At 38.8% G+C, this 16,976-nt stretch overlaps 2 protein-coding genes across 3 annotated transcripts in view; one reads left to right on the top strand and one right to left on the bottom strand.

The window, feature by feature from the left end:
- The window catches only part of TRPC1 (transient receptor potential cation channel subfamily C member 1), a 107,357-nt gene that overhangs the window by 9,498 nt on the left and 80,883 nt on the right, over window positions 1-16,976 (bottom strand). The window lies entirely within an intron of this gene.
- The window catches only part of PCOLCE2 (procollagen C-endopeptidase enhancer 2), a 64,105-nt gene that overhangs the window by 40,430 nt on the left and 6,699 nt on the right, over window positions 1-16,976 (top strand). For both annotated transcript variants that reach the window (XR_003137445.3, XM_025449015.3), the window contains exons 4-6: window positions 380-504; window positions 3,425-3,561; window positions 13,073-13,227. Coding sequence is in view for 1 of the 2 variants with exons in the window: in XM_025449015.3 (XP_025304800.3) it covers window positions 380-504; window positions 3,425-3,561; window positions 13,073-13,227 (417 nt within the window). In the remaining variant the exon portion in view is untranslated. The remainder of the gene's footprint in view (window positions 1-379; window positions 505-3,424; window positions 3,562-13,072; window positions 13,228-16,976) is intronic.

The following is a 16,976-nucleotide window of genomic DNA, read 5'->3' as shown; positions in this document are numbered from 1 at the left end:
TCTTTATTGAAAAAAATGAAAGAAGAAAGAAAGAAAGAAAGAAAGAAAGAAAGAAAGAAAGAAAGAAGAGAGAAAGAAGAGAAGCCCTGATTTCACTCCTATGCTCTTTTGTGCTGATATGATATGTCAAGAAATATCATTCTGTGTGGTGGGGAGTTGGGAGGGAGTAGAAAACTGTATAACTGTACTTTAAGAAACAATTTAAGAGCTTCTGTCATTGCCTTTATTTACTGTATTATTACCACTATTCCAAATTCCAAAGAGCTACTGTCATTGCCTTTATTTACTGTATTATTACCACTATACCCATATGGTTGCATTGCCATAACTTGTATCAGGATATAAACTTGGATTTTTTTTCCATGCTTAAAAATTTCAGGGGATCAGTATTGTGGAGGACGCCTTGAAAGACCTTCCGGCTCTTTTAAAACCCCCAACTGGCCAGACCGTGATTACCCTGCAGGAGTCACTTGTGTGTGGCACATTGTAGCCCCCAAGAATCAGGTAAGATTCCCTAAAAATATGAAGAAAGCATGCGTATGTGAATTGCGTAGACAGTGTGAGGGGCCCATCGTGCAATAGCTCAGCATGCAGGGTGGGGCAGGCCCTGCTGGACGTAGGTATCTCTTCATACAAAGACACAGATTGAAATTGCTTTTGCACTATTTGACTTGCAAAGTCTTGCATTGAATTTCCTATTATATAAATACAAGTTTTCAAATTTCAATACGCATAGTAAGGAAATCCCTGTGAGATTGCTTGATCCTGTGGAAGATGTTATAAACAGCAGTGACCAAGTGTGGGAGGGTAAGAATCCCCAAGTAAGATGTATGTTTCAGGTAACCATTTGTTCACTAAGCAAATGCATTGTGACAGCCTCACCTGGACGGAGCCAATGCAGGCACAGAGAAGGAGTCTTTTCAGTTGTTACTTAACATAAAATTTGCATAGGTTCCCCCCAGAATAACTTTATTCATTGTTCTGAAACAGTCAACAGAGAAGGTCCAGGTTTCCAGTGCTTATTAGTTTGTGGTTATTTGAAATTTTACCATTCCTAGGAACCACTTTCAAATATTGCTTGTAGGACAAAACTTGGTACAGGAGTAGACCAAGTCCACTTTGTGGACTTTGGAAAATAACTTTTAAAAATTATTATTGTTATGAACACTACAGACTTTAATTAAACACTGGATGATGAACATTACAATACGGTTTAAAAAAAACTTTTCTAGGGCACGTGAGTGGCTCAGTTGGTTAAGCGACCCACTCTTGATTTTGGCTCAGATCATGATCCTCAGGGTCCTCCCCACTTGTCAGCGGGGAGTCTGCTTCTCTCCCTCTACCCCTCCCTCCATTTTATGTGCAGACATGCTCTTTCTTTCTCTGGCTCGAATACCCTGCAAGTTAGTGATTTAAACACACACACACACACACACACACACACACACACACACACACACTTTGATCATAATCCCCAAATCCAGTTTTATTTTTAAGAATAAAAATATGGTTGTTTACTTAATGATGAAAGATTCTATAAATTTATTGAACTTTTAATAGTTTAAAATAACACTTAAAAATCACATATTTGGGGGCACCTGGGTGGGTGGCTCAGTGGTTGAGTGTCTGCCTTTGGCTCAGGTCATGATCCCAGGGTCTTGCAGGCTCCCCACAGGGAGCCTACTTCTTCCTCTGCCTATGTCCCTGCCTCTCTCTGTGTCTCTCACGAATAAATAAATACAATCTTTTTTAAAAATCACATTTTTCAACATTTAAGCCATTATGTATTTCTTGAGATTGTACTGGCCATTTTTCTCTCTGTGACATTTGTAAATGTATTAGCCTAAATAATTTCAGCTTAATTATTCTTGCAGATTACAGTTCACCATCTTTTTTCTATTGTTCATCTCTTTGATTATTTAAATTGGGGTTTCATTTTGCTAATGTGATTTTTGGCTTCAGCCAAGTGAATTTTTAATCATTGTTGTAGTGCTTGAAATCCCTGGAAGCACTGTCAAAGAAGAAGAATATAATGGGAAAATTAAGTCCTAAGTAATTTCTATGCAAATCTATGCGTGTTTCCTTCTGTTAAAGACTTAACTCTTTTTTTTTTTAATCGTAGCTTTTCCCTTTATTCTCCTATTTATTTACTTTTTTAAAAATCTTCTCTCCAGTAGTTGTTACATGACTTATTTCTAAGTAGGGAATGTTTAGCCAGTTTTTTAATAATCTAGAAAGCATTTTATTACTAACTGGTGAGAAGTTATTGGACGCAAAGAGGAAATATGTTAATATAATTTAAAGGAGTGCTAAATATGGATAAGTCATTATTCACCCATAACTGGTGCTTTTTAAAGGTGAGTAAATAGGTAGCTATGTGGCAATTATGTTCAAAGCTGTAATTTACCTTTGGTCCTTCTGTGATACTGCTGCTGTTATCATCTTCATCCAGATTACTACATGTGAGTCTTCTTTAGCTAATAACCAGGGCCTGTCCTAATAGGAAGTAATGCCTGTTATCTTCCCTAAGCAGCAGGGAGGGTTGCCTGCCCACCTGCTGCCCAGCAAAAGTGGGGACCAGCTATCTGGTATCATGTGTATTTAAGAACCTAGGAAGATTTCCTTTGATTCACACATTGAAGGTGCTCTGGAAAAATCCACTTGTGAGGAGAATGATTGCCTATTAAATCAAAACTTCCTATTGACTTGAATAACTTAGGACAGGACACTGTTTTTGGTAGTAGTGCAAAAAATTAAGGAATATATAAGAAATCTAACACTGACTTTATCAGTGCTTTCATACAGCCTCTTCAAAAATCAACCACATCACCAAGTAGGCTGTGCTCACTTTTCAAACATAGTTCAAGAAGACTTACCGTCAAATCCCCACTTCCTGAATCTCTGGTCCTAAAGAATTTGCCTCCTTTACATGTGATGGGAATGTCATTCTCCTTCCCTCGAAAGAGGAACAACTCTATCCACCACCTCCCCAACCAAACACGTAACACATACACCACACCTCAGCACACGCTAACACAGGGGACATCTCCAAGAAGAAGAATGAAATTGGTATGTACCTCTCCTACCCACCCCAACTCATATCAATTATGGTTTTAACGTAGGTTGGTAGGGTTACATGATGGTTCCCATACATTTGTAATTGTAGGTGAACAGATCTCTTAAATTTAAGATCTTAACTAAGGTTGAGATGATCTTTTGGAATGATTAAAAATGAAAGCAGTAGAATACCACAGTTTTGTTAACTACAGAAGAAACATGAAATCAACAAGAAACAAATAATTCAAACAGAATGAATATATTCTTTACAAAGGAAAATCCTGCAGATCTGGGGAGAGGAAGATTTCCCTTTGGGATTATTCCTCAGTGCTATCTTGACATTTCTGATGTTGTGCTTTCTCTAAAGCTTATAGAATTAAAATTTGAGAAGTTTGATGTTGAGCGTGATAACTATTGCCGATATGATTTTGTGGCTGTGTTTAATGGTGGAGAAGTCAATGATGCTAAAAGAATTGGAAAGTATTGTGGCGATAGTCCACCTGCGTAAGTAGTACCTGTTTTATTTCATTAATATTTTAGTGGCTCTAAACTTCTTTTTTATTCAATTGCCCAGTTATATTTTTTTTTCTGGAAGATCCTGTGCTCTTGTTGTTTTGTTCACAAATTCTTGGGTTCCATGACAATAGAGTCCCATATTGCACCAGCACAAAGAGTAGCCAACCCAGAGAGTGAAGCAACATTAATGAGTGTAGTGAGGCCTCGACAGCCAAAGAGATAATAGAAGCAGAGTTGGTTATGCCCCAGAGTCAGATGCTAGCCAGGTACTGGACTACGTCACTGCCCTGCAAAGGTGAGCTCAAGCAGCAGACTGGAATGGGGGAAGTTCTGAGAAAAAAGCAGGGGGCTAAAATTTGGAGATCCAGACAGGGAAACCTGGATACTTACGACAGACCCAGATGATTTTACCTCATTGGAGACCTGTCCTATTGTGCCTCTTCCTCACATTGTTGCTCAGACTTGCTGGGTGAGCCTGAAAGGCATTGTGTATTTATCAACGAACATTTATGGAGCAAAGATCTCTGCCACTTACTAGCTGTGTGACATTGGGCAAGTTGCTTAATTCCACTATTCTGTATTGGTGCAACACATGACTGTGTTTTGGTGCAAGATATTTCACACCTTCATATATGACACTAGGGAAAGCAGTGATTCAAATTACTACAGCTTTGGGTGTCTGGCTTGCTTAGTCAGTGGAGCTTGCAACTCTTGACTTCGGGGTTGTAAGTTTGAGCCCCATGTTGGGGGTAGAGATTACTTAAAAAAAAAAAAAACTTAAAAAAATTACTACAGCTTGCTGTCAAAGTCACCATTATGCCAATTTAAATATCTTTTCTATTCTGTTGCTTATACATAATTAGATTATATGCATCACTTGATTTTACATGCATGTCTATGATTCCTCTAGACACATTGGGGGTTAAAGCATGGTATTTTTCAATTTAAATTCATTTATATTAAGTTTGATAATATTAAGAATTTTTAATACATACAAGTTGGTCAAAATTTGAACATTACTGCCCAAATCTGACTCTCCAGCTGAAGGTGTTAGAGAAAGGCCCATTTCTAAGCTCTAGGGGAAGGTGTTCTTTCTGTATTCTATTCCTGTTGCTGCTGCAACAAATTACCACAAACCGAGTGGCCTAAAATAATACATTTATTCTCTTACAGTTCTGGAGGTCAGAAGTCTGAAATCACTTTCACTGGGCTAAAGTCAAGCTGTCAGCAGGGCTGTTTCCTTCTGGTTGCTCTGAGGGCAGAATCAGTTTCTATGCTTATTTTAGCTTCAAGAAGCTGCTGCAATTTTTGGCTGTGGTTCCCTCCTCTATCTTCAAAGCACATCACTCCTATCTCTGCTTCTGTCATCAGATGGCCTTCTCCTTTCTTGGAGTCAAACCTCTTTCTCCTAAGGACACCCATGGTTACATTTAGGGCTGACCTGGACAATCCAGGATACTCCCCCTTCTCAAGATCCTTCACTTAATCACATCTGCAAAGTCCCTTTGCACATAAGGTAACATATACATAAGTTCCAGGGATTTTAATGTGGACATCTTGGGCGGGCCACATTCAGCCTCCCACACCTTCCTCTATTCAGAGCCAATCTTTTCATCTATATCCTCCTTCTGACCTCTTCTTCTCCCTTAAAACTTCCCTCTAATAACCCTCTTCTTTTTCTCTATTATCTCCATCTTTAGCCTCTGCCTTCTTTTTTTGTTTCTTTCCCATAGCCTATAAATTTAACTTCTTCTAACTGAGGGAAAAAAAGTAACCCTTTCTTGACTCTATCAAGAGTCTTTTTCCATCATGTCTTTCCTTCTCTTTATATTCAAATATAAAAAAAAAAATTCGTTTCATTTCCTAGCAATATAGAAAATAAGATAGTCTTTAAAATCATACTGCTATAAACACCAAATAGCATTCCTAAGTTAAAAAATTGTTTAAGCATTACTCAGTTGGCAAAAAATAAGAGAAATCTTCAGAGGTTAAAAATGTTGAGAAGTCCAAATCCAAAAGGATAAATAAGTACTTGTGGGTGGCAGCTTCCTTCAGACATGTGCCAGTTCTTGGTAACCTAGAACTTAATTCGCAACAGATCATGCTTAGAGATAGGAGACAGAGCTCAGGGCCTCAGCAAGGGATGAGATTGGATCAAATAGAATGTAAAGACGACACCCATAGAAAATGACACCAATGTGACTGAACTAATTTTCCTCCCTCCCCAAGGGAGATAGTAAAGAAATTGGCTATTTAGGTGTTGGCATTTGGTAAAGGGATAAAAAGGTAGTATCTAATGAAAATTCCTAACCAAAAACCAGTTCACAAGTGAGTTTGAGGTTAGAATTTACACTGACTGTACAAAAAACCTATTACCAAGAATTTAAAGTTTCCGAGTTGGTAGTGCCCAAAGGGATAGAGAGGAGAAAACACAAATCTTGTCTGGAAAAATGCATCTAATAGAGACTTTAATAATTCCTATAAAGTTATAAGAAATATAGGTTCCCAATTAAAAAAAAATTCACAAAACACAAAGGAAAAGCCAATAACAAGTAGAAACAAACAGTATAATCAGACCCACAGAAGCCATATATAATAATTATGATACAGAATGTGAAATAAATATGGTTAAGGACATTCATATGAAATGAAGGTGCAGATTATTGGAAGTATGACTTAGAAACAAAGGGCTGAGAAACGATCAGAGTTAACAAAGAGCCTAATAAAATTTCTGGAACTGAGATATATGATAATTTAAACAAGAAACTGAATACATGTGTTAAAATAATAGCTGATAAGACATAGCACCAGAAAGAATTAGGGAACTGAGAAATAGTTGTGATGTAATCATCTGGAATATAGCATAAAGAGACAATAGGTAGAAAATATAAAAATGAGGTTAAGAGCCATAGAGGATAGAGTGTAAGAATCTAATATACATTTAATTGGAGTTCCATAAGAAAAAAATAGAGAAGGTAGGAAATTTAATGTTTGAAGAAGTAATAGCTGAGGTTTTCCAATATAAATGAAAGATACCATTTATCAAAGTCAAGAACTCAACAAATCCTAAGCAACATATATTTTAATATACCCATTCCTACATGTATTGTAGTAAAACCACAGACAACAGAGAGAGATGTTGAAAAGAACCAGAGAGAAAAAGATTCTCACAAAGGGAAAACAATTAGCCTAACATGACTTCTCGGTAGTAAATATGGAAGTTAGAAGATCTTAGAGGGGTATCCTCAAAATAGGAGACAAAATAACTGTCATTTTAGAATTATTACTCAGGAAAACCTCTGATTTATGTATAAAAGAAATTAAAACATCTTTTCAGCTAAACAAGAGCTGAGAGAATTTACTACCAATAGACCCTAAAGAAACTTCACATTTTGTACCTCAGGAAGAAAGGTAAAAGTCACAAAATAAGAGACTAGCTGCAAGAGGAAACATTGAGCAAAGATCCTGGTCCTAAGAGCTGAAGGACTCACAGGCCCTAGTGTTGTTTAGGAATGGAGTGAACATATTATTAAGCTGTATAATATGCTAAAGTAAATGTGGATTAAATTTAGGGCAACCTTTGGAGTCTTTAACTTCCAAAACAGTGAGGAGAAAACATGAAATGAGAAAAAAGTTCATTCCAAAGGAAGGCAAGAGAAAAGGAGAAACATTTAAAAAAGGCAGGACCAAAAAAAAGCACAAAGTGAGATGGAAAAATTTTATCTAGATCGAAGTGTAATCAGTATAAATACAAATGAATCAAATCATTAGTGAGAAGACAAAGTGTATTAAACTGCATAATAAAACAAAACCCAATATATGCTATTTATAAGACACGTCTCCATAAAAATAATAACACAGAGCATGTGAGAATAAAAGGATAGAAAAAAATACTGGAAACAAATGCTAGTTGAAAGAAAACTGGTATGGCTTTATTGATATCAGGGGAAAAGTAGATTTTAGGCAGAAAGCATTACTAAAAATAGTTGCTATGTAATGATAAAAGGTACAATTTATCAGGAAGGTATAATAATTGTAAACTTGCATGTGCCGAAAATGTATACAAAGCAAAAAATAGATAAATAAAAATTAATAGATCTACAAAGTCCACTATTATAGTAGGAGGTTTTTTGTTTTTTTGTTTTGTTTTAAGATTTTACTTATTTATGAGAGACAGAGGCAGAGACATAGGCAGAGGGAAAAATGGGTCTTTGTGGGGAGCCTGATGCAGGACTTGATCCCAGGACCCTGGGATCACACTCTGAGTGAAAGGCAGATGCTCAACCACTAAGTCACCCAAATGCCCCTATAGTAGGAGATTCTTAACACATCTCTTTCAATAGTTGATAGATTGACTGTCAATTGGGAAAAGATGGAAAATTGGGATGTAGAAAATGTGAGAAACAATTAACAGGTTTAGTCTAATGGATAGAGAACAAAGTGCATTCAACATATGGGGGAAAAAAAATATATATATATATATATTTTTTTAAGAAAAAATGGACACAGGAAAAATAAAAAGCTAGAATTGCCAAGTACTCATTAAAGAAACTTAATCTGTGGTTAAAAGTCTTCCTATCAAGGGAGGAAAAACAGCCCCAGATTGTTTTTCTCCATTAGTTCTAACAAACATTTAAGGAACAAATGATGCTAACACTACACACATTCTTCCAGAAAAAAATAGGGATTGTTCCACAACTGATTTTATAAAGCTAGTATAAATGGACACCAAAACAAGGTAACGACCAAAAAAATAACCAAAAAAAAAAAAAAAGGATATTACAGACTAATCTTACTTGTGAATGTGATTAAAAATATTAAAAGAAAAAATATTAGTAATTCAAACCTAACAATGTATAAAAAAAGACATTCTGACCAGGAATTCAAGGTTGGTTTGATCTTAGAAAATCTATTACTATAATTGTGTACATTCCCAGATTAGAGTGTTACTTAAAGATTATATTTTTATTTGTTGGGAACATTAATTAAACAAGAATATCTTTTCTAAATAGCTTGAATAAAAAGTTTGGGGGCATCTGACTTGATCTCAGCTCAGATCTTGATCTCAGGGTCATGAGTTAAAGCCCCACATTGGACTCCATGCTAGACATGGAGCCTACTTAAAAAAAAAAAGTTTGTATTTTTAAAAAGATATTATTTTCATAGCAACTAAAAATATAAAATGCTCAAGAATAAATCTAATAATTGCATGCAAGACCTGAATAGAGAAAATTACAAAACCTTACTAAAAGATATTTTAAAAGACCTCAATAAATGGAGCTATATATTCTCATGAATAGGAAGAATCAGTGTCATTTAAAAATAACAAAATTGGTTTTTCATTTAACCTGACAGCCTGATTCTAAAATGTTCGTGGAACTGCAAGGGGGTGGGGGAAGGGGGTGAAACTAAGACAGTTCTGAAGGAGAACTTGGCAGGAGGATTTGCCTTACATGATGGAGCCATATCAGAAAGCTGTTGTAATTAAGAGAATATGGTTTTAACAGAGATAGACAAATGGACTAATGAAAACACCAAAGAGAGGCCAGAAACATATCCACCCACACGTGTCTGCAGATGGGGCACATCAGAGAACCCCACAGGTCAGCTGGTGAAAAATGGCCCCATTGAAAAATGAGGCAGGGATAATTTTTATTCATATGAGAAAATGAATCCTATCATCCAAAAATCAACTACAGATACATTGGAAACAATGAGAATTTCTGCTCATCAAAATATACCTTAAAGAGAGGGAAAAGAGAATGTACAAAACAGAAACAGATATTTGTGACATATTTGACAAAGACCCCTAGGTCCAGAAAATCTCAAGAAATTCTAAAAATTAGTAAGGAAAAGACAACTCAATGGGGAAAAGACGTGAACAGGCACTCCCCAAAGAAAGATGTACAGTGAATACATCTTTGAAAAGAGCGTAAATTGGTACAATGACTTTCAAAATCAACTTGGCATTATCTAAGGAAGTTGAAAATGGGCGTATATCCTGTGACCTCACATGGAGCGTGTACCCTACCCTCCTGGTGTGCCTTCAAAAGTTACCTTTGCCTGTGCGCACCAAGACATATACAAGAATATTCTTAGCGATACTGTTTGTAATGGAGGGCAGAGGAAATAGCCTAATGTTATCAACAAGAGAATAGTTAAATCATGCTATAGTTCGCATAATGCAGCAGTGAAAATGGTGGGTGAATCTCATAGTTATAATGTCGAGTGTGAAAAAATAACAGAAAATGCACACCATACCCTTTGATTTGTATAAAGTTGTGTGTGTGTTTAAAGATTTTATTTATTTATTTTGAGAGCACAAGCAGGGGGAGCAGCAGAGGGAGAGGGAGAAGGCTCCTGGCTGAGCAGGGAGCCCAACGTGGGGCTTGATCCCAGGACCTTGAGATCATGACCTGAGCCGAAGACAGATGTTTAACCCACTGAGCCACCCAGGTGCCCCCATATGACATTTAAAAGCATGCAAACCTATACAGTCTTTTGCTTAGTGATGCATATATTGGTAGAACTATAGGTAAAGGGAAGGATAAACACAAAATTCAGGATAGTGGTTGCCTCCATGGAGGCGGGGAGGGGGGGAGGTGTGATGGGGGCTGTTTTGAACCACTCACTTCTGAGGAGTTTGCCTGGAGTAGTTTGACAGCCAACCTACTGACTAACACTTTCACTAGGGGAATATTTTCTCATAGAGTACTCCTGGCATGGGGCAGTGCAGAAAATGAGAAAACTTATTTAGGGGGCTTTTCCCCTGTTAAAAGTCTGACTAGAAGGAGGAGTGCTGTGGTTGGTGAGATCACCTCATCATCCCTGTGTCTGGGTCAGTGCAGTTATAGCCATAGCATTGAGTTCAGTTCAAAAACATTTATTTAACTCCAGCCATGTGGTGGGCACTGTTAGGTAGCAGGACACAGAGATAAATAAAAAACACGAAGATAAGTAGTGGGACAGGTGAAACAGATGGGTAAATTGGCAAAGGAATGTCCTGGTGAGTTCCTGACAAGGAATCCTTTGGTCCAGTTGGGACAGGTGGTGAAGAGGTCAGGGGAGATTCTTTGAAGGAGACTGTGCTTCTTTTTTGGGGGGTGAGGGGGGTGGGGATATATTTATTTACTTGACCAGAAGAGAGAGATGAGGCAGGAGCGCGGAGCAGGGTTCCACGTCCAGCAGACACAGGAGCTTTTAGGTGCACGTAGGCAGGAATTGAGGGCGCCAGAGCCTTAGAACCCCCGTCCTTGACAAGATGAGCAGAGAGGCGGGTTAGAAGGTTGTGACGGGGTCCAGGGAAATCGAGGAGGTAGAGAAGGGTGGTAGAGATGGCGAGGAGGCTGTGGGTCAAGAAATACTCAGAAGGCAAGATTGGCAGGCGTGGGGGTTGACTGGCCGTAGTGATTGAAGAGGAGGAAGATGGGGATGACAAAGCCGCCATGGCTGGCAGGGCTAGCTTATCTCTCTAGGACCAAATGGCATCCTCCATCCCTTCCCGGGATCTGCCGGTAGGGAATGAATCCAAGCGCGATTTCCTCTTGCCTTTCTAGTGATTTGTAACATTAATTTGCAGATGCAACACGTGGCCCTCAGGACATTTATGGCACCGATATTCTGTCACATTCATGCTAAAGCTCAGGAGCAGCAGCAAAAATAGGTCTTTGCTACTGAAATACTCCTCCTTCAGAAAATTCAGTTTCTAACTTAATGCTCCCAGGATCAGCTCATAGAAAGGCATTAGACGATCACTGTAATTCTAGCACCATGCCCAGAAGGCCGACCTGATTAGGTCTTGAGGTTTCCTTGGCTGCTTAGAAGTGCTTTTTGTGATTTTATCACTTAAACAAGTTTAACATATTTTATTTGTGATTGTAGTTGGGAATTGTGCTCCATGCACATTGTTTTTATTTATTTAATGGAATGGAATAAAAGCTTTTGTTTTCAAAAGCAAGCCGACTATGGTAAAGGCTTAATTCTCAGAAGCATTATTTCAATTATTTCGATCACTTTTATGACCAGGATGCTAAATGTAGGTCATGAAGCTGACTCTTAGGTTTGTCCCATCCCTTGGCTTAAAAGGTAATAGCCTTCAGGACAGAAAAAGGTCCTGCCGTTTTTCTAACTGCTTTGGTCAAGTAAGGATCTACCTCTTCTCCCACCCCCTTCACCCCTGCCTGCAGACATTCCCACTGAAAGTAGCTGATGGGTGGAGGAAGAAGTTAGGTTGCCTCATTTTTTGCTGCCCATGATGCCTAAGAAGTGGTTCGGCTGAGAAGATGCCTCAAAAAAGGAGTTTAGTTAAACCACAGATTACCTCAATGTTTAATTTTTTTAAACTTTAGGTTTTTTTCTGCTTCTGAATTAGTCTTTAAATAGAATTAGCCAAACTGCATTTTTAACCATTGCTTAAATAGTAATAGAAAAAGCTCAAATGAAACTATTTTGTGTAATATAGTTCTCCCCTAAGACTTAAAAGTGCTGGGGTGCCTGGGTGGCTCAGTGGGTTAAGCATCTGCCTTTGGCTCAGGTCATGATCCCAAGGTCCTGGGATCAAGTCCTACATCAGGCTCCCTGTTCAGCTGGGAGCCTGCTTCTCCCTCTCCCTCTGCCTGTCACTCCCCCTACTTGTGCTCTCTCTCTCTCTGTCAAAAAAAAAAAAAAAGACTTATGAGTGTTTCTGAGCCTCAGTTATTTTCACCATTAAATCTTCAGTGCCAGCTAACCAGCAAGCCCCTAAAATAGCCTTAAAATTAGAGTTCTTAATGGTGTCATTCATAACCACCCAAGCAATCACTTTCTTTTTCTCCTTCACAGCATTCTGCTACTGAGATTATAAACAGAAATGCTTCCATTTCAGGCGTGCATCCCAGCTCTCATTATAAATGAAATGGAAGTCATGACTTTCTTATGCCCTGGTGACTAGCCCACTGAGATTCACCCCTGTGGCTGAATCTTCACAGGGCGTGGGAATTCGTTCATCACATTTCTCCATCTGACTCCGTATGGCCAGCATCCTTAGCTCCCTGGGCCAGAGTCTTAGTCAAAAGAAGCAGTGTGGTTCCCAGGTCAGGCCAAACCCTAAGGTGCTGGTGAAGAACCAGCCACAGTTTCCGTGGTTTCCACTGGTTCCAATGCCTACCGGGTCCTGGGTTCAAATCTTGCTCCCCCACATTCTACTAGCTGTAGGGCCTTGGGCAAATCACTTGAACTCTCTGAACTTCAGTTGCCTTTTCTGTAAGAAAGGGATAATAATAGGGTTGCTGTATAGTGGAATTTGAGAGTTTGCATAAAGCACGGTGCCGAACTGCACAAACACTCAGTAAACATTAGCTAGTAGCATTAGTACTGAGCAGATTGAGACTTTTGCCTTTTGAGGTATTTTATCTTTTAAGTTTACACATATAATCTGTCAAAAACCAATGGAATGCTAGAATTCTACATTTCAGAGAGGAGCCACTTAAAAAAATTTTTTTTAATGTTTTTCTTCTTTTAGACCAATTGTATCTGAGAGAAATGAACTTCTCATTCAGTTTTTATCAGACTTAAGTTTAACTGCAGATGGATTTATTGGTCATTACAAATTCAGGCCAAAAAAATTGCCTACAACTACAGTACCACCTGTTACCACCACGTTCCCTGTAACTACAGGTAAGTTTTTCTGTTTTGATGTTTGTGCACAAACTTTAGGAGTATAAGAAAAAGTCTTTTGGGGTAGAAAAAAATAATTAAAGATACTTGAAACTAAAATAAGATAAAATGAAAACTTATCTAAGAGAATAATATGCCTCTATTAATGAAAGAAAAGTATAAGGTATAAAAATGTTTATAAGCTAATAATTTTTAAATGTCATCTAAGAAAATTATGGCCACTTAAAATACTAGGAACCCTGTTATAGGCACAGATCATTATAAGCCCAGTTTTCTTTTCTGGTACTTATAATATTATTGCTTTCTTTTTTATTCTATGGAATTGTAGTATTTTAGATTAAAGTTCTAGGGCCTTGATACCTATTTTCACATATGCCAGTTTTTTTTTTATTTTTAGAAATATTTATTTATTCATAGCAGACACAGAGAGAGGTAGAGACACAGGCAGAGGGAGAAGCAGGCTCCCCATAGGGAACCGGACATGGGACTTGATCCCAGGATCCCCGAATCACTACCTGAGCCAAAGGCAGACGCTCAACCTCTGAGCCACCCAGGCATCCCCAGCCCAGCTTTATCACCCACCATTTTCTGTTTGCACTGAAAGTAAGGCTGACCTGAGCACAGGCACTTCTGGAAGGGCAGATTTTTCTGAGCCCTCCACAAGTGTGCCACCTTGTGGCCTAGACATGTACCACCTTACATTAAAGCAGTATTTATTTCTCCAGCTCATGTCAGTGGACCCAGATGTCCTTATTCTTTCCAGTGAATTAACTAGCTCCCTAGATTTTTTTTTATCTCTAGTCCTAACCTTTCCCTGAAGTTGCAAACATCGATTTATAATTATTTCTTAGGGTCTTGTGACTGCTAACCATTTAAATTAAAACATATCAAACTCAACTTGTTTTTATTATACTATTTTCTGCCTTAACTCTGCTTCTCCACTGTTTTTTTTTTTTAAGATTTTATTTATTCATGATAGACAGAGAGAGAGAGAGAGAGAGAGAGAGAGAGGCAGAGACACAGGCAGAGGGAGAAGCAGACTCCATGCAGGGAGCCTGATGTGGGACTCTCGATCCTGGGTCTCCAGGATCACACCCCAGGCTGAACGCGGTACCAAATCTCTGGGCCATCGGGGCTGCCCCTCCACTGTTTTCCCAGGCATGAGCTGCATTAGTAGCCACACTTAGACCATCTTGGAGGTCCTCTGTCTTAACTCCCCACTGCGTGCCCTCCACCACACACACAAAGCAGACCATGTCTCCCACTTGAATTCATTGTCTGCACCTGTGCTATACAACACCATAGCCACTACTGAACACTTGAAATGTGTGTGGAATTTGAATTTGAATTTAGTTAACTGTAAGAAGCCTCATGTGGCTAGTGGCTATCATATTGGACAGCACAGGAGCCAGATTCCTTCATGCCATATATAAGACCCTTCACATGTTTTATGTAGCCTTTTTTTCTAGATCCATCTTTAGGTCCTACCACCTTTCTCCTTATGCTTCTAAGTACTTTGGATTTTATCCTGAGTGTGGTGGAAACAGTTGATGATTTAGGCAAAGTTCAGGATTAGATTCTCACTTCATGAAGATCACTCTGGTCACTGTGAGGTGAATGAATTCTAGGGTCAAGTGGTCACAGGTTCTTGTGGTTGTTTAGGTGAACTGTGCTATGACAGAGATACAGAGAGAGTCAAGAAACACTGACTGTTGTGCAAGCCAGGGGTCTTGGGAGATATTGACAGGTCTTTAGTTGGTGATTAATTGGACGAGGGAGATCAGGGAGGTGTCAAGAAAGCCTCCCAGTTCTCTGGCTTGCACAATTCCAGAGATAATGAGACCATTACTGAAGCAGAGAACAGGGTTTAGGGGTCGAGTCATCAGTTAAGCTGTGCCTTGTTGGGTCTGAAGTTTCTGTGAGATACTCAAATGGAGTAATCATCTCCAGTTCCATCTTTGGCCTCCTCCAGAAACTTCAGCAAGAGATTTACGTTTGAGAATCATCAGCAATACATGGTTGACACTGTGATCCAGAATGAGGTCACCTAAGGAGAGGTTAGGAGTGAAAGGAGCAGTGCTAGAATTCAATCTCTAAAAACTCTCAACTTTTTAAAAAGGAGGATATACTGGCAAAGGAGAGTGAAAAGATAAGAACTTGAAGGAGAGGCAGCTACATTGGATGTTAGGATGTCTAAATTTGAGAGCTTGGTGATGAAAGACCAGCAGGAGGACATGGGAGCCTGGGACTGGGTGATGGACACAGAGCAGAGGGAAGGTCTGAGGAGGGAGCCACGGCACTGAGAGGAGGGGGGACCCCCGAGATGATGGCAGGTACACCTGGAAGGAAGGCTGAGGTGCCACGCAGGGAGTGCAGAGAGAGAGGAGACAGTGAGGTGAAAAGGGTCCAGGTGCTCTAACGATGACTTAAATGCAAGAGAGCAGGGACCTACGGAAGGGAGAGAAGGAGCAGACTGATGCTCTAGACTGATGTTCCGGGGCTGAGAAGAGCTGGTTTCCAGTGGCCACAGAAAGGATGCTCTTTCATCAGACAGGGAGAGCACTAATGCCACTACTTTTTTGACTCAGCTAATTAGGTAAATTTAAGCCCCCAACTTCTGGAGCAATGTTCCCTCTAAATGTTCTCTGAGCTCTTGGTCTTAAAAAAAAAAAAACACACACACACACAGAGATGCTACTGTGTTTTTTAACATTAAATTGTACATGTTTTAACACTGTGATCCACTTGAGATCCTTTTTGGAATTAAGTGTGGGTACAAATTAAGAGTAAATAAATACACAGAAGAGTTTACAGAACATGTTATTGGAAGGGCAATGTTAAAATTGCAAATTCTTGCCCAACAAGTACAATTCTGTTACAGTTGTTATGTTTAGTTCTTCCTAGCATATTGCCACATAGAAGTGAATGATTAGCAAATATTTTGGGAATATTTTTATTGATGATAATGGAAATTAAATATTTTCATTTTGTCAACCCAGTTTCTCAACCCTGGCAGTATTTACATTTTGGGCCAGATAATTCTTTACTGTTGGGAGCTGTTTCTTGTAGGATGTTTATTAGCAGCATCCCTGGTATCTACCCACTAGATCCCAGGAGCAGCCACTAGTTGTGACAGCCAAAAATATTTCAAGACATTGCAAAATGTCAATACAGGGGGAAAAATCACCTCTGCTGGAGAACCACTGTGTTTATCTATTTAGTTTTATTTTTAAATTAGTCAACCTCTCAGTTCGTAAGATCCTTATTGGCAGTGGCAGCTCAAAATAAATGTTTAGTGATTGGCTACATCTAATTACAGGTATAACACTCTTTACACACGAGCAGTGTTTCTGCAAATTTAACTACTCACATTTGGGCAGCTGCATATTTTAAGTGCACCAAGAAAGCTCCCTCTATCCTCAGGGAAACACCATTGGATTCCTTTTGTAAAGTGAAGAATTAGCCTAGATTTTTGAGTTCATATTTGTCGTACTGGGTTTTTCTAAGCAGGGCACATGGAGGCTATATCTATTTTTGGTTAGTGTTAGTTATAAATAAAGGAAGAAAAGAATAGGGCTAAATTTGGGTTATCTTTGATCTCAGGTTTAAAATTCAGCAGAGTACTGAGTTACCCTGAGGAAATTAGAGCAGTAGCGTAAGGAATTTCTTTTGAGTGTTTTCTAATTATTTCATTGCAATGACAGTTTGGTGGCTCAGGGAAATAGTAATTTTAAATGGATAGATTCAGG

Source organism: Canis lupus, chromosome 23 (genome assembly GCF_003254725.2).
Source record: "Canis lupus dingo isolate Sandy chromosome 23, ASM325472v2, whole genome shotgun sequence".
NCBI lineage: Eukaryota > Metazoa > Chordata > Mammalia > Carnivora > Canidae > Canis > Canis lupus.
This window is presented reverse-complemented; position numbering and strand designations above follow the sequence as displayed.